Source organism: Ictidomys tridecemlineatus, chromosome 1 (genome assembly GCF_052094955.1).
Source record: "Ictidomys tridecemlineatus isolate mIctTri1 chromosome 1, mIctTri1.hap1, whole genome shotgun sequence".
NCBI lineage: Eukaryota > Metazoa > Chordata > Mammalia > Rodentia > Sciuridae > Ictidomys > Ictidomys tridecemlineatus.
This window is the reverse complement of record NC_135477.1, coordinates 109549150-109571095: the sequence shown is the minus strand read 5'-3', so window position 1 is coordinate 109571095 and position 21946 is coordinate 109549150. Positions and strand designations below refer to the sequence as shown.

The following is a 21946-nucleotide window of genomic DNA, read 5'->3' as shown; positions in this document are numbered from 1 at the left end:
GAGCATGATCTGCGACTCTTCAAAAAACAAACACTGAATGAGACAAGAATTTCCAAGAGGTTTCAGAAACAGTGTATTTCTCTGTAGTTCTCAAACTATTCCCAAAGAAAGTGAGGAAAATGACCAAAGACAGCCTAAAACATCTTAATTAAAAGAAATTTAATTAATGTGTAGTTCACAGATAATAGACTTTAAAAATACTCAATTTTGTAGAATTGTGTGTTACAAATTAGTTTACACTTATATGTCCTTAAGCCAAGATGTGGAGGAACTACGTTGGGCAAATAGCAAATAAAATGCTTGCACACATGGCATTTGAAACAACTTACATTAGAAAAGAATAGTTTTGTTGTTATTTGTTTTTTAAATAAGGTCAATATCCAAAATCCTCAGGTGAGCTGACATTGAATAAATCCAGGCTGATTTTTAATGTCAACTAATACATGCATATTTTTAAAAAACCTCATCAGGACACTTCTTTAGATAACTTCTCTTCCAAGCAGTATAAAAAGATGTATAAAAACTCTCAGAAAAATACATCCATTCTCAATATTGCTTCACGCTCTTATCAAAGTCCTGTTTTAATGGAAATATCTACTTTAGAATTGGCACATTGAAGGATCTGTTTCCTCATTTACCCAAGCTTCTCGTATCCTGGTTTGTACTTTCTATTTTTCTTCATTTGGCTACCTTTCCTAACCCTCAAAATTATTTCCACATCTCACTTTTTCCATGAAGTCATGACTGAAAGTATAAGGGTTAGCAGTTTCTCATCCTGAGGCTTGTTCCCATTTCCCTCAACACACTAATAACCATAGCAACACCAGTGAACATTTTCTGAGAACTTACCACATATTTGGCCACTGAACTGAACATTCTACCAGTATTATTCTACTTGGTCCACAGAACACTCTGGGTAAGTAACCTATCACCCCTTCTGCACATGAAGGAGCATGGCTAAGAAACATGCCTGTGTTGACACTGCAAGAGCAAGGACAAGGATGCCGTCAGCCTGGCCCTATGTTTGATTTACAGTTAGACAAGAAACTTTATATAAAATCACTGTAATTAAGCATTCATTTATTTTATTTTAAAATGCTGGTGATGAGGTGGAGAAAAACTAAAAATAGAACTATTATGTGATCCAGCTATCCCACTCTTGATAGCTGTATGCCCATGTTTATTGCAGTACTATTCATAACAGCCAAGATAGGAATCAGCATAGATACCCTGTCAACAGATGAATAAGGAAAATATACACAAAGGAATGTTATTCAGCCATAAAGAAGAAAAAGTCCTGTCACTTGTAGGAAAACGGACAGCACTGGAAGACATCATGTTAAGCAAAATAAACCAGACGTAGAAAAAAAAAAAGTCTCAAATATTTTCTCGTACATGTGAGAAATAAGTTAAAATAAAATAAAAAGATGACCTGAAAGTAGAAGAGGGACTATTAGGAACTAAGAAGGGGGCTGAGGAAGTGGGAGGACAAGAGGGCAAAAGAGACATGGATATGCTCGTCACATGACCTATGCACATGTGGAAACGTCACAATGAAGTTCATCAATTTGTACAATTAATATGTGTTAATTAAAGCAAAATAAACACCCTGGGGATAGTTAATTCACCAAATTGATAATAGCACTTTATTATGACCATGAATGAACTGGCAGTTTATCAAACTGCTTTATTTATTCAGGTGAGAGGTGGGGAGAGCAGAAGTCCACAGGATCCCAGGTGAGTAAGGGAATCAAATGAGGAAGAAAAAGGGCTAAAAGACTATTCTCAAGATATCACTCTGTGGCTCTGCTAGATTTGAAGACAATGGCATTGGATGGCAGTTCTTTACTTCTGTTTACTATTTAAAAGTCACTACTCTTAACATAAGGTTTAAGGTTAAGGATCTTTGTATTCTTTCATGAGGAAGGTAGAGAGGAAAAAAGGAAAAGAAAGGTGCAGTGGTTCTTATTGAAATTAAAGGGAGATCAGTACAGGAAAGGGACTAAGGGGTGGGATCTTCTCAAATCCCCCCAAACACTGATTAACAGAAACTTCATAATAAAGAGAATGGAAATTATTTTAAATTTTTTCAAGTTAGAGAAAGAATGAACCCATTTTACTGTCATTCTCATAGAGATTAAATTCATACACTACATAAATGTTTATATAGCAAACTGTTTTTAATACCATATAGTTTGCATCTTTGTGCATTTATATTTCAGATAACAGAGTTCTCAATGATATGCATGGAGACTTTCAAATATGTTCAGCCTTTAACCTTGTGTACATATTAGCAATAGCTGTGCCCCCTAATCCGTACCTCTCCTTTTTAAAGCTATTTTACCACAAATATCTACAAGTCCCATGATTCACTTTTACTCTCTTTTCAATAAGTAGAAGGAAAGGTTTTTGGTTTGATCTTTGTTAAACTAAATATCTCTGCTAAACTATTATTTTTTATTTATTTGAATGTTTTCTTTATAGTTTTTGACTAGAGTCATCTGTGAATTCCAGGTCTTTGCTGAAGTTTTCCTCTATTGTTTTCCTACTGTCAAAAATTTAACTGATTTTATTTACTTGCTTATTTATTATTTTGTGCTGAGGATTGCACCCAGGGTCTTAAGTATGCTCTACCACTGCATTATACTACCTCCCCTGTGACCAGTATTTTATGTTGAATCTGTAAAGAACATTAAAGTTCTAAAATATCTAAAACCTTTTTGATTTTGTAATCAAAGTAAACTACTTTCCCTGGACTCACCTAATCGTGGTTAGTGGGAGTAATTTTTAATGGCCACTACGAAGTCCTGTGATATAGCTGAATCCATTAATGTGGAAGCCTGACATACTGATATCCTCTGATAAGACACTAATCTAGAATTGTATTTTATCTGGAAAATGAACTAGTTGTACTCTCTGTAGTATGTCTATAGTTCTCTCCACCTCTACTCTACATTTGCTTGTTTTTTTTTTAATCTAAGCTTACCTAAAGACCTCTTTCCCAAAGAAAGGATTTACATCAGATGTATTGATGTAGCTTTCACTATTAACAAAACTTAAAATGTACTTTATAAAGGAATATATTGAGTGAATACACTTCTTTGACCAATCTGATCTGCCTGATCTACCAAAGGAAGTTCTTACTCCTCCTTTTTCTTCAAATTTTATTGCTCTTATGGATCCTCTAATATTTAAAAACAATCATCTTATATATAATTAGAGATATGATAAATTATTGTATAATGATGTATTAAGAATTGTAATACAAATATAAATAAATAAATAAAAATCATCTTAACTCCTCAACTTCTTTCCTAGTTTTTGTATGTTTCTTAACTCCTCTTTTTTCTTATATTATTTTTAAAATATTCTGTTCTTCATATTCTGGTTATTCCTAAAATTTTCCCTTAATTTTTGTTCTTGACCATCTTATTTTCTTGGACATTTCATTTTGTTGTTGTTTTGGTCAACTCTTCTTACTCCACTTATACGTTTTATTTCTTTCCTCTAATATTTTATCATCTTTTTCTTTCTCGTTTTTTAAAATCTCCTTTCCTTTTAAGAACTTGTGTTAACTCTAGTTTTATCTGCATTCTTAAATGTTCTTAAAACATAATTTTTTTTTCACCAAAAGTATTTACAGTAACAGCTCTAGGTCTGCCTCACCAAGAACACCAAGTTCAGGAAGAAAGAGGTGCCAGGGGTTCTATATCCATCTTTCCGTCGAGCACAGTTAATGGGGAGTCTATCATTTCCCACAAAAGCTTACAAGGTATATTATCTGCATGTCAGCCAGAAAAAAAATTAAGTCCTCATGGCACATCATCAATGAACAGCATTTAGTGAACGTGGAAGAAATATTCAACAACCAGTCCTGAACTGCTCCAGCTGAGGAACTGGATCATTTACTAGATAGATTTATATGCAAATAAGACAAAATGTAACTGGAAATTCTGTTAGTGATGTAACCAAGAACTTACACTCTCAGTCTCTGTATTGCTTTTTCTGGTACTAGTTTTAGTCTAGGCATGGCTCCTTCATGCACTAACAGACCCCAGAACTACATGCCTATTGTGCTTGTGCAATAGAAATATGCCTTCTCAGCAGAAGTCCTGAGCTTTAATTGGACTCATCTAGATCACACACCTTTTTCTGAATCAACCGTTGTGGAAAGGGAAGTAAGATGTAGTTATTTGCTGATCCTAGTCCACTGGTTCCAACTCTGGAACCTTAGTAAATAGCTCTTGGGAGTTACAAGGTCTCAGAGAAGGAGCAAGGAGAAAACTAGCTCCTTGCTGAAGAAGGCAACAAGCAAATTTCCACTACACAAAGGAAAGTTGAATACAGATAGTGCAAAGTAAATAGTGGTAACTTCAATAATCTATTTTCTTTTGTAATGGAATTATTTTAATAATTATAAGGTCACAAAAATGAATACATGTATTTTGTTTCATGAAAATGAAGCTGTTCCACATTTTTATAATCAATTCCAGTAATTCTTCCTGAGATTATCAATCCCAATGGAGTTGCCTATTATTATTATAGGTGTTAAATAATTTAAATGTTATTACTCTTAAATAATAAGAAGAAAAAATAGCAAAATAATAACAAACAACAATAAATGACTATTTGATTAAAACAATAATATTCTTGTGGGAAAAGATTAAAGACCAATTAGTAAATATTTTAAAATAAGTAATATAAGCTAAGGTTAAGCAAATAAAGGGGGAAAATGACTTTTAAGAGTGAGAAGAGACAAGAAGAGGCACCCTTTACAAAGGAGAGGCTGTTGTTTCTCTCTCCTCATTTTAATGTCATCACATTCTTCTTGGGCTAAATATCAAATAAGGAGTTTATGAAAATAAAGGCCAAACACAAATAACTGAATGCACAGAAAAGTCACCTGAATGGTCATTTGGGAATGGGGAGAGGGTGAAAGTCATTGTGACAGTGGTAGTTACTAAAATAGACAATAGATCATATGCAAGTTTTCAAGTAAATGAAAGTCAATCCTTAGCCATGAGGCATGGGGGCCCACACATCTTTTCTAGAGCTTCTGAATGCTAATTTTAAAAGAAATTCTTCCCAATAAGTAGAAAACTTTTATTTTCTCAATACTAGAAGAAAAAAGAAAAGAAACATAGAATGTTATCTGCAACAATGAGTCATCAGCCACTGCAGCTCTTCAACATCCAGGTCTCTGCAGCCCTTCAAAAGCAGAGGACTGTCTTTTAATGACACACATAAATCCCTGCACTGCCTGCCTGCAAAACATAATTAATTCTGGCCTTTTTTTGCTTAATGAAACACCTTGCACACATGACAGCAATGGGTTAGAGTTTCTTGTGTATACCTGAAATAGGGATAGCCCCAACAACAACTTAGTTCCACTCAAAATGCTCTATAAAACTCATTTGTCTGAGCTTTATCATTATTTCTTCAAAATATATCTTATAACAGACACGTCAGCCTAAAGGAAACACAATCAGCCACCTGTATGAACAGTTTTCCTAACTTCTAAAAGTGTGGAATGTAATGTTTTGCTTTGAAACAAATTTGTGGCACTTAACAAGGTTTTATTTCTCAACTTGTGGCTTCTATAGAAGAATATTTAAACAAAATAGTCTCTTAGATGCAGCTGCTCAATATCATTTTTATTGGAATAATTTTTCATGTTTTAATGCAGACTTGCATGCTGCATTACAAAGGACATTACTCTTTGGAGAGTCCCAGCATGCAAATTTACAAGGTTCCATTTCAAACAACAAATAGCAATATGAGTAAAATTTGAAAAACAAAATTTAACTGAAAGATTTACATTGAAAAATTTACCCCTCGTTGTAATATTCAGTTATTCTGTTCCTATCTGAAGAGATCTGAAGCAAACGCCTACTTTTGCAGAAATTACTGCCACTGGAAATATAGTTTCCTTACTTTAATTATAGATTGTACATAGAACAAGTGAATAATTAAATAAGGAATGCCTCTCACCTGTTTAGGTGTGACCCCAGGCATGCGAATATCCAACGCAAAATCTGATGAATCAATAGGAATTACTGGTCTGGTGGTACCAAGACACTCATTGGCAAATGGTCTGGTAGTTTCTTTAAACCTTGAAAAAGAAGACATTTTCAACATTCTTTAACATAATGGGTAGAGGAAAAAAGGACTTCTATGACCTTAAGGTTAAATAATGTTGAAACAGGCCCAATGAAGACTCTCTAAAGATGTGATGATCATACAATGTTATCAGAGACACTCAGAATTACATTTTCTAGTCCATGACCAAGATACAACCAACTTATAAACAAAATATAATCAAAGAAACCAAGCAGCTACATTCAAAACTTGATTTAATAAAAACTTGTCAACACATACATTTGTTTCTAGTTCATGAAGATACAGTATTAATACATTAGAAATTATAATTATAATACACATACCAATCTTCTAATGGCAAATATTAACCATAACCCAATACAAATTTTTGTAACTATGTTGTGAGTGTCCGGTGTTACAGGTCAAAAACAAAAACCTGGTCATAATCTTGCTGGAAGGCAGAGTTATATGAGGAGGAAATAAAAGGTTGTGATGTGAATTACAAATGTACAAGTACATAAATATTTAATATGGTAATTATGGGGCGTGTGTATACAGCTCAATGTTTCTTAGTGAGCGATTACAGTCCATGATCTGCTTCTCCTAACCACTGATGTTGATATTTTATTCTTCGAGCTGTTATAAACAGGAAGGCATTTCAAGTCTAAATGACTATATCTACTTTCTGAAATATCTCCCCAAGAGGGAGTGATTAGTATTGGAAATCACAACTTCTAATTGGAGTTCTAGAAGCCAGAGCAGCAGCTCAGCTACAAGACAGTGGGCTTTTTCTGCCAGGGAGACTTTACAAGAAGTTGCTGGGCTAAAATTCCAAATCGTTTCTATAGAGAAAAAAAATCAACCTTGTTCGTAAAAGTGATCACATTTCTAAACCGCATGCACAAAACCCACCCAAACAGTATTTCGCCTGTTAAAAAAAATAAAATAAAATAAAAATTAACACAAACACACCCACCTCTTAAAGACAGAAAGTGGGCTTCTGAAACCCAAGCAGCTGCCTTGCAAAGTCAGGAGGAGAACTAGCAGGCTGCGCGCGCGGCCAGCCATGTCCGCGCCGCTCCGGCCCCGCCGGGAGAGGACCGGGCAGCGCAGCGCGGGGCTGGGGCCGGCGGTCGGGCAGTGGCGCCACAGGCAGCCGCTACTTCATGGCCCGGGCGCGGCGGGCGTCCTGCGGAGGCCACACGTCGGCTGCCTGCGAAAGCCGCGAGCTGGACCCGGCGAGGTGTCTCGGTCACGAGCCGCGGGCAGAAACCCGTGGGAAGGCGGTACTTCTGTCCTGGCGGCCAGCGGAAGCCTGCCTCCCTCCAGAGCTGCTGCTTCGCCCTGGTGCTGGGGCTAGACGTGCGAGTTCCTTATCACTCGGGAATGACAGGGACTGTAAGGACTATCACCCAAACCCGCGTCAGTCATCATTCAGAACCTGCAAAAATAGAAGCAGATAATGGATGACTAACACATTACAGCATTTGTCCTCAGCAAATCCCAGCTGAGGTTCTTTAATACATTAGTAGTTTCACAAGCTTGAGCCCAAGCCTGGGGAAAACGCTGGTCTGTTCATCTTCCTCCCTCGACTACTGGCCCCCCAAGATTTCACAATCCTTCCCTCCCGCCCCAGAGCATAGCCCCTCTTTTGCCTTTTGCTTGTCTTCCTTCCCCAGGCCCACTCCCAGTTTTTTGTTTATTTTTTTCACTTCTCCCTTTTTCACCCTCAATCACATCCATCCCACATTCTGTGTATCTTCTTATTCAGTCTACTATTCCCCCCAAACGCACTTCAAAACCGCTGCTCAATGTAAACAAAGTTAATTGCATAAATGATCTACTACAACACAAGGGAGGAAAGAGGCAAGGACAAAGGACTTGTATACAACAACAATCAAATAGAAAAACACCGAGAACAAAGGCATGTTCATATACAGGCATCCTAGAGCTACAGATAGAGAATTAAAATGCTCCCTACCAAGAACTCCCAAGAATAGCCAGAGAAGTAATTGCCCAAGTTCTGGGAATTATTTTAAAACAAACCAACACTTGGCAGCTAACATGATATTTAAATACTCATTTAAAAATCTAGCATCTAATATACAAAGTAATAATTTCTCACATAGAAGACTTGCCTCCCTAAAGATATTTTTTCCTAAGTTTGGAGATTTACAAAACATAATGAGAAAAAGCAGAATCTTGGCTAGCTCTAAATGAATTTTCTACAAAGGTTAAGCATAATCAAGAACTTCCAATTAATATAAGTGGGAGATGTTAGGGCTCAGAGCAGGTTACCACCAAAATATGGGTTTTTTTTTTCTTTTTTGCATACTGAGCTATTTGATCTAAAGAAAATTTAAAGTCCTTAAAAGCACGCTCAGAATCAAGGAAGGAAGGAAGGAATAAAAAACAAACAAACAACAAAAAAAAAAACAGTAAGATCATATAGAAGTGCTCAAGTATATTAGTCTCTAAATTATCCTCTGGAAATTACAGCATAATGAACCTAAACGAGAGAGAGAGAGAGAGAGAGAGAGAGAGAGAGAGAACCAAAAAGCACTAACTAATCTTAAATTTATCTTATGGTCAGTACTTTCCACATAGAAGAAACATAACATACACCAAATGCAAATTAAACATAATTTATGGGGCTGGGGAGGTGGCTCAGTGGTAAAGTGCTTGCCTAGTACGTATTTGATCCTCAGCATGACATAAAAGTAAATAAATTACTTAAAAGTATTAAAAAACATAATTTAATATCCAACCAATTCAAAGATGCTTGAGGTTCACAAGAAACCAAGGACCCCAGTTAATTTACATAAGCAATGACATTTTTAAAAGACTGATATTACTTGTTTGAACTTTCTCTTTGGCTTGCTATTTGAGCTTTCAACAACACAAACCCTCAGCTCTGTCTTTATCCTGTGGGTAAAGGAAAAGAACTCTAGGGGGAAGAGAAACAAAGGGCCTAACAGCTGTGCTATTGCTTTTGCTCCAAACAAAGTAGAATCTTGTTGAATGACAATACTTAACATCCTCTAATTCTGTTTTTTTTTTACACATATAAATGTGAGAAAAGAATTATATTTTATAATTTCATTCAGAACAGTCCTTCCTCCAATTGGCAAGAAGATTTGGCATTATACAAACACTTGAAAACAAATTTATTATTAAAATTCTCTAACAGAAGCACACCCTTCAGTACTAGCCTTTGGGGGAAGGGGGACATCTCTTCTCTCTTTGATTGATTTACTACCTTTGATGTCCCTGAACCATCCACTTAAAGAAAAGGGAATTGAAGTTCTGGATAGAAGCAAGGTTGATATTTGTCACCATGAATAGAATACCTTTTATTATAGAAAGGAAAGGTAATTATCATTCTTATTTCTTGATGCCTTATAAAGACAAAATATAACTCCATCATATGAAAATATGTCTATTCCATTTGTTTTAATTCCTGATGATGCAGAATACATAATGTTCAAAAATCTTATCTATCATTTAAGATTTTAAAATATGTTCTCATGAGATCACTCATTGACTCATTCAAAAAACTTAATTTCATATTTGATGTAAAATAATGTGATATATACTGAGGTTTTATAAGATCAATAAAACTAAAAGGGAATATAGTCCACTAAGAGAGGGGAACATTGCACAATTAATATGAGATATGTTTAGAAAGTACTCTCCTACAAAAAGATGGTGGAATGAGATGGAAATCATTACCCTATGTAGATGTATGAAGACACGAATGGTCTGACTCTACTTTGTGTACAGCCAGAGATATTTGTGCTCTAAAGGTGTAATATGATTTGTAATGCATTCTGCTGTCATACATAACAAATTAGAATTAAAAAAGAAAGAAAGAAAGTACTCTCCTAGAGGAGTACTTTAAAAAGGACTCTGGGAATTTTAAGGAAGAAAAGAAACTTCAAGAGAGAGTAAGAAAAAAGAAAAGGATAAAAGCAGTCTTCAATAGAACAGTGGCCATTGAGCAGGGCCTTGGAGGACCCTTACAGTTTCTACTGCAGGAGGTGGACAATGAGCATGCCAGGTACAGGGCACAGCAGGGCAAAGTTGAGAGCAAGAGTATGTGTTTGAAAAACAAGTAATAAGAGGTTTGCCTCCTAGATTCAAGTTACAGGCCCAGATTTACTATTTTACTGATAATACAAAGCAAATATTGTTTACATCTCTGTAAATTCTTCAGGGGAGAATGATTTATAGATACCCATGTGGATGTTAATTCTTGGTGCAGCATTATTAAAAAGGTACTAAGTACAGGTTAGTCCAGGGAAGCGTAAAACCAATTTGGCTTTTGCAAAGTGAGCAATCTGTTCCCTCTAATTTTCATTTAAAAAGGAAAAATCAAAAACAAAAGTTAGGTGAAATGTGAAATTGGTTAAAGACTCAAATAAATATATTGGTCATTAACTCATTTATAGATTAATTTACTTAGCAAAAGTAAACCAGTATAGCATAATAGCTACTTATAAACTGAAGGAAAGTACCTGTGCAAAACAGAAAGAATCATACTACCTACCTCATAAAGACCATTGCCAGGAATAGCTGATTTAATATCCTTAGAATAGCATCAGGCATGTAATAAATGATTGCTGTTATCATTGTGGCAATATATACATATTGAGTGCCTGAATGCTAGGGGTGGTGATAATCAAGAGAGATAAAGTTCTTACTCCTACAGAAATTATTTTCTAGTGGGGAAAAACAAAAAATAACTAACAAATTATGAATTTCATTTTCTTCTAAGCAGATTTTATGTGGTTTTCTAGTATGATTTATGATTAAATTGATTAAAGGATGCATATCCATTCACAGCTATTTTGACTTCTGGGGATTTACTCTTGGGCAAAAACTGAACCAGGGAACCAAAATGTTTATAAGAATATTTAACAGCATTGACAACAAAGAACTAAATGTTTATAATAGCAAAGAACTGGAAGCAATTTAAATGCCCATCAATAGGAGATTGGTAACAAAAATACATATTTTTAAACTTACAAAAGCCAGAGTACTGTGCATCCCTTTAAAAAAGGACAATATGGGTCTGATTTTATAGTTACAGCATATTCTATATTATTTTTCCTTTTTGCATAATTCAAACAGTTTTAAATAATCTCAAACTTACAGAAACGTTGCAATTACAGTATAAATAACCATTTTTCTCTGTAACCATTTAAGAGAAGAATGTTACTGTCTTGATGCTTTAATACCCAGAAATTTCAGTGTGATTTCCCAGAAACAAATGCATCTAACTGTATAACTCTACACAACCATAAAATTTAAAATTTCTCAGTGATACTTTATTATCATCTAATCTTCTGTCTGTAAACTTTGCCAGGCAATAACCTTTATAAACAAAATGATCCAGTTCAGAATCAGGCACCGCATGGAAATGTGTCGCTTCTCTAGTCTCCTTCACTCTAGGACAGAGTTTCAGCCTGTCTTTAACTTATATGACTTCAACTCTGATTATCAAAGACTGCAGGGTAGTTATTTTGCAAAATGCCCCTCAATCTGTGTTTGTTTTGTGTTTCATTAATACTAGATTTGGCTATGCATCTTGGACAGAAATATCTCAGAAAGTGTGCTGGATTCTATGCAATGAACTGTCCATTGCTATATCAAATCTCAAAACTTAGTAGTAGTTGAAAACAGTATTATTTCACACAGTTTCTGTTCATCAGGAAAAGCTTAGCTGATTGGTTCTTCCATGAGACTGTAGTCAAAATGTTGCTCAGGCCAGTAGTCATCTGAAAGCTTCACAGGAACTAGATGATGTACTTTTGAGGAGGGCTCACTCATATAGCTGGCAATTAGTGATGGACGCTGGCAGAAAAAGCATGTCCTCATCATGTGGTCCTCTTTCTAGGGCTGCTTGAGTGTTCTTACAACATGGCAACTGGCTCCCCAAATGTGTGATGACTTTTTTTTTTTTTTCGTACCAGGATTGAACTCAGGGGCACTTGGCCACTGATCCACATCCCCAGCCCTATTTGTATTTTATTTAGAGACAGGGTCTCACTGAGTTGCTTAGTGTCTCACCATTACTGAGGCAGGCTTTGAATTCATGATCCTCCTGTTTTAGCCTCCTGAGCCCCTGGGATTACAGGAGTGTGCCACCGCACCTGGCACGATGACTTTTATGATGTAGCATCAGAAGTCACATACCATCATTACTGTAGCTTCTTGTTGACTATCCACATCAGCAGCACTTGGTATGGGAAAAGAATACCTAAGCACATAAATACTAAAAGGTGAGAATCATCTTGGTAACTGACTTCATAGTTTATCTGTAGATAGTAGCATGATTTTGACTTGTCTCATTACTGATGATGTTAAATTTGACCATTTGATTCAGGAGGTTTCCACTGTTCTTTTCCATTGTACAGTTACTACTTTTCCCTTTGTGATTAATATTTTTTGATGGAGAGACTTTTAACATTATAAATATTCTGCTTTCCATCAAACTTTCGATTTATTCATTTATTATATTGTAATGGACTCATAGTTGCCTATTTTCTTCAATGGATTTAATCTATTACCTTTATATTGTTACATAACTTGATACTCAAATTGTCTCAGTCATGGTCCCTTCCAGCTAGCATTTGTGTTCCCTTGACATATGCCATCATACTTGGGCATACTTGGGCACCTACTTGATACACCTACCATCTCCTACTTGAATCCTCACAATTTTACGAAATTTGTACTATACTTCCTATTTTACTGAAATGCAAACTAGGATACAGAGAGAATTAGCAATCTTGCTGAGGGTACACAGCTAGGACATAAACACAGGCAATCTAAAACCACAATTAAGCCATTAACTACTCAACTATATGATGTAACCTACTCTCTTTTCCATTCCTATGAAAGGAAACATTAACATTTCCTCAACTAGCTTAAAAACATTACTCAGAAAGAAACAAATCAGAGGCATATGACTGTGGTTCAAACTTGATCCAAAAGTTGGTTTTGTGTGGCTTACAGGGTCTTCCTAACTCTTCCCCTAAACTGAGTTCTGAGTAAACATTTAAAAATGAAAGATTTCACATAAAACCTTCATTCCCACAGGGCAACCAACAGCCATGGCATGCATTGTTTCTCTATAAATGTGGCCAGCAGTCTTCAGACTGCCATAGTCCCCACTGTTCCCTCTCTGCTCTCAGAATCTGAGGTCATGGTGAGACAGAAATTTAGGGATAGAGAGAACACTGAATCTCTTTAGAAAAAAATATACCTATTAAAATATAGAACAAACAACTAGTGTGTGTCCATAGATGCACAAAACAGCCCATAAGTTACTTTGTAATTTTCTATTCCCTGTACATTTTCTGGAATGTAGTAAACAGAAAAAAGACCTCCATAGAAAGAGATCATTACCTCACTAGACTAACATTTGATTGGACCATGACCTTCTTGCCCAATTACTCATTGGTCCAACAGAGACTTGATATAAGCTGAAAGCTATATACCAAACTAGAAACCCTAACGGTAAAACACAATCTTGCTCAACATTTCCTAGTCACCACAGGAGCTCAGCCCCTTTGAATCATACATTATCCATCTAATTTTGAACCCTAATTAAAAACCTGATATAAAACCTGCTGTGCATCTCACTAGAGATTGCCCACATTGTTTTCTGAGAGTGCATACTTTCATCTTTCCCACTCTAATAAATCTTTTCCTCTCTTGCTAAGACCTGACTCTTCCTTAAATTCTTTACTTCAATGGAATAAAGAACTTGGAAGGTCTGAGTAGAAGTCTCCTCCATCTCTTGTCAAACTACCACCCAGTGACAAAAAGTAGTTGCTTTACCACTAGCACATACTGTTCAAACCTCAGGAGTAGTTGCTTGTTCATTTGTTTTTTACTCTGTGCTTTTTAAAAAAAACAAAAAAACAAAAAAACAAAAAAAAACAAAACTGGCAGCTTTCCTCATAACATTACTAGGAGATACCTTACAATTACTTGTTCTGTGATCACTGAGATGCAGCACTTTTTCTTTACATAGGAAAGTAAACTTCACCTTATATGTATAGCATAGGATTTGACTCACTTAAATGTGCTAAATTTTCTCTTTTTAAAAAGGCACTATTCATGGGCTAGGGTTGTGGCTCAGAGGTAGAGTGCTTGCCTAGCATGTGTGAGGCCCTCAGCACCACATAAAAATAAATAAAATAAAGATATTGTGTCCAACTAAAACTAAAAATAAATAAATAAATATTTTTTATAAAGGCACCATTCATTAGCAAGATGCCAAATTGAATGGCATTTTCTGCACATGGATTTATTTGGGATGTATTTTTTTTTCCAACATATAGCCAATTTGAACTATTCTTTTCTTGTAAGTCAGAATTGACGGGGTACCTATTAGAATATATATGCTAAAAAATCTCAGGAGTACCATTCAGCATATGATATTACTGCAATAAGAATATTCCAACAGTAAAAATATGCACATTATTTATATATTTATTTCATTATTAATTTATTTTTGGTTTCCATAATTAGTTCCAGATACTCCTTCAACATGTCCATTTAAATATCCAATTGGTCTGTCCTACAAATATATCCATGGGGAAAATAACAAGAGGCATAATTCTTAATTAAATTTCTCAGCTTTGACTAATACAAATGTTACTTCCTAACACATGTATCTAAATTCAGTGCTAGCATATTTTAATGTAAAATAAAACAGATCCCCGCATTCCAAACAGCACACGTCTTTTAGCTCAGAGGACTGCACTGGCATGTTCTCAAGAGACTACTGAACTGCACAGAAAAAGCATTCAATAGTTTCTGATGATGTCACGGAGGTAGAACAGTTCCTTTGTATTCTACTCATTTGCCCACCAGGTGTTTTATTTATTTATAGGCTTAGATCATCACATAGAATTTAGTTTCAGAAGAAGAGGACAAAATACTTCTGCAGGTATCACCTTGCTTCTACTTTCAATATTCTTGTTGAGTTGGAGGACATGCCTTTTGCCTTGTTTTGCAGAGATAATTAGTGTGGATCCTTTGTGTTGGTATTTGATTCTATTTTTAAGAGAATATTAGTAGAGAATGGAGGGAGAAAACTGCATTTAAGGGCAAATATTGCTCCCATGGATGTGGTCTGAAAGTTGGGCTCCATCTTTCCTTCTTTTTCTTGCCTTTGATCAATATATTTATGAGATGTTTGGGATTTTTTTTCCTGTTTATAACTACACATCCTTAGGCATAGTTACTCCTGATGCATTTCCATTTAAATTGTTAAATTCCTTCTAATGAGTTCAGAGGCAAGAGTTACTAACTACACATATAAACTGGCTCAGACATAGAACATGAGGCTACAAAATAAGTCTTTTTTTTCTTATTACAGATATACAGCACAATTTTTCATATCTCTGGTTGTATAAAAAGTATGTTGACACAAATTCGTATTTTCATACACATACTTTGGTTAATGATGTCTATCACATTCCACCATCCTTGCTAATCGCCTGCCCCTCCCTTTCCCTCCACCAATCTGCCCTATCTAGAATTCATCTATTACTCTCATGCTCCCCCTCCCTACCCAACTATGAGTCAGCCTCCTTGTATCAGAGAAAACATTTGGCATTTGTTTTTTTGGGATTGGCTAACTTCACTTAGCATTATCTTCTCCAATGCCATCCATTTACCTGCAAATGCAATGCTTTTATTCTCTTTTATTTCTGAGTAAAATTCCATTGTGTATTAAGAAAATCTAGGAAATGTTGAGATTTTCACTCTTAACCAACACTAAACTTTATCTTTTGCTTTTGTGCTACTCACAGAGAAGCATTTTCTCCCATAGGAGAGGATCATATTTTCAAACGATTCTTATGTTTTCCATTCCAAATGTTCAAATTTATACAATAAAATGCCCATAAACACACCCCTTCCTATTATAAAAATTTTGCTATCTTTTTCTTCAAGCTTCTCAGCTATATAATTACAGTACTTAAAGTGAAATCTATAATCATGTAATGCTATTATATAATTGAAAAACTTATGGGAATTTTTGTTAAAGACCATGAAAGAATGTCAAAACACTCTAACTTACATAATTCTGCTCAATTACGTTTACAGTAACCTAGAGGGATTCTACAAAACATACACTGCACACTGCCCCCTCAATCATCCCAACTAGGTAATTTGAAAGTCACTAACACAAGAGAACACAGTTGCTTAAAAAACATTTAGAGTATAGCCACTACAATAAAATTTAGCTTAAGTATAAGATGACCATTTGAATTTTTTAATGTGCAATTCACCATTAAAAGAATTGTGAGCTACTAAAGTAGCTTATATGTAGATATTTTAATTTCTAGTTTATAATAGTAATAATTTTCTTTGATCAGTGTCCTCAAACTCCCCAAGAACAATCAATGAAGAGCTTCATAATTTTCTTTTGGCTGAAAATGATCAAAGCATTCTTATGTTTGTTAGAACTCTTTGATGCTGCTGCACAAACAGGTGGTGAGTTTATTTCATTGCTATTAAACTGTTTCTTGCTGTCTTGAGCTTAGGAAGAAGTGGTTTATTTTAACAAGGTACTTAAAGAGTGGCTTGCTCTTTTCCAATTTTTAATCCTCTTTACAAGGTTTCCCATAGTGATTTGCAATACACCCTAGAACTTAATTGAAAGCTGAAAAAAAGAGAAGGCCCATGATGCTCCAGGACTAAGAGGCCCACTGAGTGCAGTCCCAGCAGTAACATTCAAAAGAGCCAGGCCTAGGCACTCCCAGTTGATCTCATTTGCCTTCTTTCTCCATTACTGAAGTTACATGCCTTAACCTTCAGTTACATCATAACTAAAAGTTGAGTTTTTCTGTTATAAATGTAAAATAGCTTTCCTGTGTTTGCCAATTTTGACCAAAATTTTTAAAAAAGACCCAAGACAGTATGGTATGGAGAAATGGTTCCTACCTTTATATCTTTAATGTAGGAAAGTTTTTTTTTTTAAAAAAAACACAAATGTACTTTATGGTCTTATATATTAGAATAATTACACTATTAATAATTAAAATAATATTTAACAATTGCTGGGTATTTGGTATATGCCAGTACTTTCTATGTATTATTTCATTTAATTTTCACAATATTCTCTGAGTTGTTATAATATTGTCTTCACTTTGCATATATGGAAACAAAGACAGAGAGGTTAAGAAACTTGCTTGTCTTGCTGTGATAAGCGGTATAGCGGGGACTGAACACAGGTTCAGCTGACTTTGAAGGCAGGAGCTATTAACCACCAGGCCATACTAAAGGCTGTACTTTGGGTAGTTATTAAGAAATGACATAAAAACTAACTAAATTACTACTGATTCAGTAATGCCTTGAAATTAATTTGTATTTTATACCATATATAAGTGAAAACAAACCAATAGTACACTTTTAAGTGTGAGATGTGTTGCTTCCTGACAGTGACTCCAGACTCCCCCTACTCACTCCAAAGCTCCTTTCTCACAGGGGATTCAGAAATAACAGATAAATACCACTGGTATGAAACAGAGGGTGCAGACTTGCACTTGAAGTCAGAAATTGTGGCACTAAGTCCTGTTTCATAGATTCATTTCACATTTCTCAATTTTCGTTCCTACTGCTAAAATAGAGGGTATGGATAAGTGCTCTATCAGAGGGTGGTGTGAGAAACAAAACTAAGCAAATTCTGAAAAGTAAGCACCAGAGCGATCATAAGTTGCTCTCTTTCTTTACCGTTCTAATTTTTCATTGTTCATTATTCACATATTTATGTCTCATCTTCAAGTAACATTTCAGAGTACTAAAACACCTGCAGATGGCAAACACTTTACAACCATCATTGAAGAAGTCAAGAAAAAACAGGGCTAAAAAACCCCAAGTTACACACTTTTCCTAGCACTAAAACTAACAGCAAACACAGTAACTGTCAAAATATAACTAAAATCTCAACCTAAGCTATTTGAAATATGTTCCACTAATGATATGTAATCATTAATATTCTAATGAAATTATCAACATTATTTCAGGAGTATTAGGGAACATTCAGTGGGCGCCAGCACTGACAAGTATTATGTGTCTTAGCCTCAAGTTTGGACTGCTCAAAGACATCCGCAGTGGAGGTAAGTAACATGAATTCAAATTCCAAATGCAGTTAGATATTTATGAAATAAAATATAAATGAAAGTAAATTTATTTATCATAAAATTTGTATTTTGTAATATATATTTTATATTGTATGTAGATAAAATATAAATTTTATAATAAATAAAATATAAAATGGAAGATTCTTGGGAATTAAGTGAGACAGTATCTTATTAGTAACCCTTGATCTGCTTAGAGGAATATTGACAAGAAGTACAACATATTGTTGGTTTATACAGCATTTTAAAAGATGAAATACGTTATATGGTGATACAGTGGTATCACATGCTGTATGAGTAGTCTAGCCTGCTGTTACATGCTTGATTCTCTTGAATTCAATTTATTCCTAGAAAGATTAAAATTCATATGAATTTCTATTATGAGATTATAACTTTCAATCACAAAATCATGCAGATTTAAAAGAAAACTTCCTTGATCAGGTTACAACTAATCCTTAACTACAGGAAAAACTATTGATAAGGCAAACAGTGTTTCCAATAATCCCACCTTAAGAATGTTACCTCTTTTAAAATGTTACCTGTTTTAAAATGGCATATTCCTAGAGATTTGGTAAAAACAGAAATATTCATAAGTATACAAAATGTATAGATTTAGTCAAGATCATATTTACTGTTACTTAAAAATACATTAAGGACTGGGGTTGTGGCTAAGTGCTAGAGTACTTTCCTAGTATAGATGAGGCTCTGGTTTCAATCCCCAGCACCACATAAAAAAAGTAAATAAACAAAATAAAAGTATTATGTCCATCTACACTAAAAATATTTTTAAATACAATAAGATCATTGTCAAAACTTTTACAATTACAGTAACAAATAAAACTATAAAAATAATCAGTAGACCCCACAATCTGCTGACCATGCTTTAAAAAAGCTGACCATATACAATTTTCAGGGAAACTTATGTCTCTGTCAATACATTTAAAATGCATGTCCTGTGCTTGACTGGCCATTCATTTCCACAATCATGATAGCTAGTGCAGATGACCGCATCACTGATTTAAGGATGGATACCAACTGAGAAGGCAGTTTCTAAGTTGGCTGTGTTGAGTACACATTCAGAAGAATATGAATATATTGTGCTAATTACTGTTCTTTGACATGGTGAAATTTGTATTTTATTTCATGGTAACTTCATCTGTGATTAAGAAAAATTGAATGATAGAGATGAAAGAATGATATTGTTAAATGAATGGAGTTAATTCCAATATCATAGGAATGTACACTTTAAATTTTTGATCAATCAAATCAATGTTAAGAGAAAAAGGTGAATTCCTTCTTCTTCACATAATAATATTAAATTAAAATGTGCTGAATTTATCTTGAACTCAAAGTTAAGGGTTTTTAAAGTATACTAACAGTATTATTGTTTCACTGTGAATTAGCCAAATCCATATTTTAAGATGGCCTAGCTTATTTTATTTCTGAAACTTCATAAATGTAAAGATACTTTTCACAAAATATTAAAAATGTTCTTGCTATCAAAGAGGTCAACAATTTTTATCATTAAGTTTTATATTAACCAAATGTTTATGTTAAAATCAGAAAAAAGTTAAATAAGCAGCATTAACATTTAGGATAGATTTTTTACCTATTATTTTGATATTAAAAGCACTATTGGTACATTATAATGAGATAAAGGTTCATTAAAGCTGCCTTTGTTACAGTAAAAAAAAACTAGAAAGGAAATTCTTTATTGAGTTACAATTATCCTCCAAGGACAGAGCAAATGAGATATTATTAAAATATTTAAGTTTAATTATGCAACATGTTCCAACACATAATCAAAATGTAATACATATGCACACAACCTGAGCAGTTTACTTACACTCCTGAAACCTCCTGTATTTTAATTTTCCTCCTAAGAAGAAAGTCAACACTAATCAAATTAGAGAAGAATTGTGAAGTGGAGCAATCACATATTTATGCACACAAAATAGTATTTTCTGAGCTAACTGGAGAGCGCATCTAATTAATGAACAGAGTTTTCCTAATAGTCAGTTTTAGGTTCTCCAAATACTATATTCCTACTGCTCCAGTAGATCCAATTAATGTAACGTTCTGCTTTTGCATTCCCAAAATGGAATCTGATCATTTATGTTTCTCATCCCTCAAATGTGCCCCACAAATTTATATATTTGAATCTTTGACCTAATGGTAGCTAATGTTTACTACTGCTACCTCTTGATGTTTTTTTTCTCTCTGTATTCTTTGTATCAAAATTTCCTAAACATCAGATTTTTTTGTAGGACATTGAAAGAGTGCAGGAACTATAATCCCAAAATATGTCCCCCAGGTATATTGATCATTTTAAATTAAAGTAGCTCAGAGCAGCAAGTGCCTGAAGAGGCTTTCCTCTGCTAGCTCCTATTTACAGTTAGGATCTACCCCCACCCCTAAAGGAAGAAAACAATTAATCATGGTATCTTCCCTGAGTTTCCATTAACCCATATTACAGGAAGAGAGAATGAAATACGCCAGCAAACCTGGACAGACTTTTATTATATGCTTCCATATTTCAGACTCAAAGAGAATCATTTACAAATCCTTATATGTGTTATTCAGACCAGAACTTTGTCTTAGGCCACGGTATGTTCTCCAAAACTATTGTTCTCCAAAGCCCTAAAAACTATTTACTGTTTTCCTGATATTCCCTATTCTCCCCCTCACCTAAAGAAAAAGGGGGTCCATAAGCTTCTGAACAATGTGGGGCTTAATGGGTAATTACACACCTGTGATTTTTTTCTCCTTTTGCATGTTAACAAATTTGTATGTCTTCTTTCCTATTTAACCTTTGCCACTTTATTCCAGGGAACCCTTGAGGGGAAATTAGCTTTTACCCTTACGTGCTGCATGTGTTGTAAAGGAATCTTAGTTAAGTTTTCCACAACTGTAGTAGCTTGAGGCCCAGCTGGGTAGGGAAGTGAAAACTACTAGCCACTAGGTGGTCACATGGCTTCTTTTAGCTAATGAAAGAGGGAAAAAAATGAATTGTGTCCATGCTGAAGTTCTAAATGCCATTATGTCATTCAGCTAACTCTTCCTCTTCCAAAGACTACATATGCTTAGGAGGGGAGGCTGCTCCATTAGTCTGAACCCAGAGACTCCTTTAGAAAGGAAGAGGGCCAAGAGGTGGAACAGCCTCTTAAAGAGGCTTGAATTTACATGAAAAGAGAATACTAAAGCAGAAGAGTCACATACTTTTAATGGGTAAGTTTGATTATCTCCCAACTACCTGGAAGGGTGGGGGTTTATGAAGAAGTTTATGTCAGCTACAGAGAAGGTAGGTGTGATTTTCAGTGCTTACTTCTATGCACTATACTTGTTTAGGACTAACATAATTATCTCTAGTTCAGAAAAAAAAAAAAGGTGAGGGGACTCTTTTTCTCTTTCTTTTAATCCACTAAGCATAGAGCTTCATCCCATCTCTTCCAACTAGTGTATCCATGAACCTAGCACACAATAATATGTTGATACACTCAATAAATACTAAGCAAACAAATGGAAACAAGGAATACAAAGAAATACATCACACAGTTATTCAGGGTCTCATAGTAAAGTCTGCGAAATTTGGGGTATTTATCAAGTTTAGAAATAGGAGACTAAGGCAGGAGGATTGCAAGTTCAAAGGCCAGCCCCAATAATTTTGCAAGGCCCTAAGCAAC

The 21946-nt window shown here is 34.8% G+C and overlaps 2 protein-coding genes across 7 annotated transcripts in view; one reads left to right on the top strand and one right to left on the bottom strand.

Moving 5' to 3' along the window:
• Window positions 1-7208, bottom strand: part of Pam (peptidylglycine alpha-amidating monooxygenase) — a 177609-nt gene extending 170401 nt beyond the window's left edge. For all 6 annotated transcript variants that reach the window (XM_021726890.3, XM_013358992.4, XM_040272976.2 and 3 more), the window contains exons 1-2: window positions 7076-7208; window positions 5992-6112 (exon numbers count right to left, since the gene is read on the bottom strand). In XM_021726890.3, coding sequence (XP_021582565.1) covers window positions 5992-6112; window positions 7076-7167 — 213 coding nt within the window. In that variant the 5' untranslated portion in view covers window positions 7168-7208. The remainder of the gene's footprint in view (window positions 1-5991; window positions 6113-7075) is intronic.
• Window positions 7209-7408: 200 nt separating this feature from the next.
• LOC144376881 (uncharacterized) overlaps window positions 7409-21946 on the top strand; it is a 117973-nt gene continuing 103435 nt past the window's right edge. The window contains exon 1 of the mRNA XM_078045140.1: window positions 7409-7540. Coding sequence (XP_077901266.1) covers window positions 7486-7540 — 55 coding nt within the window. The 5' untranslated portion in view covers window positions 7409-7485. The remainder of the gene's footprint in view (window positions 7541-21946) is intronic.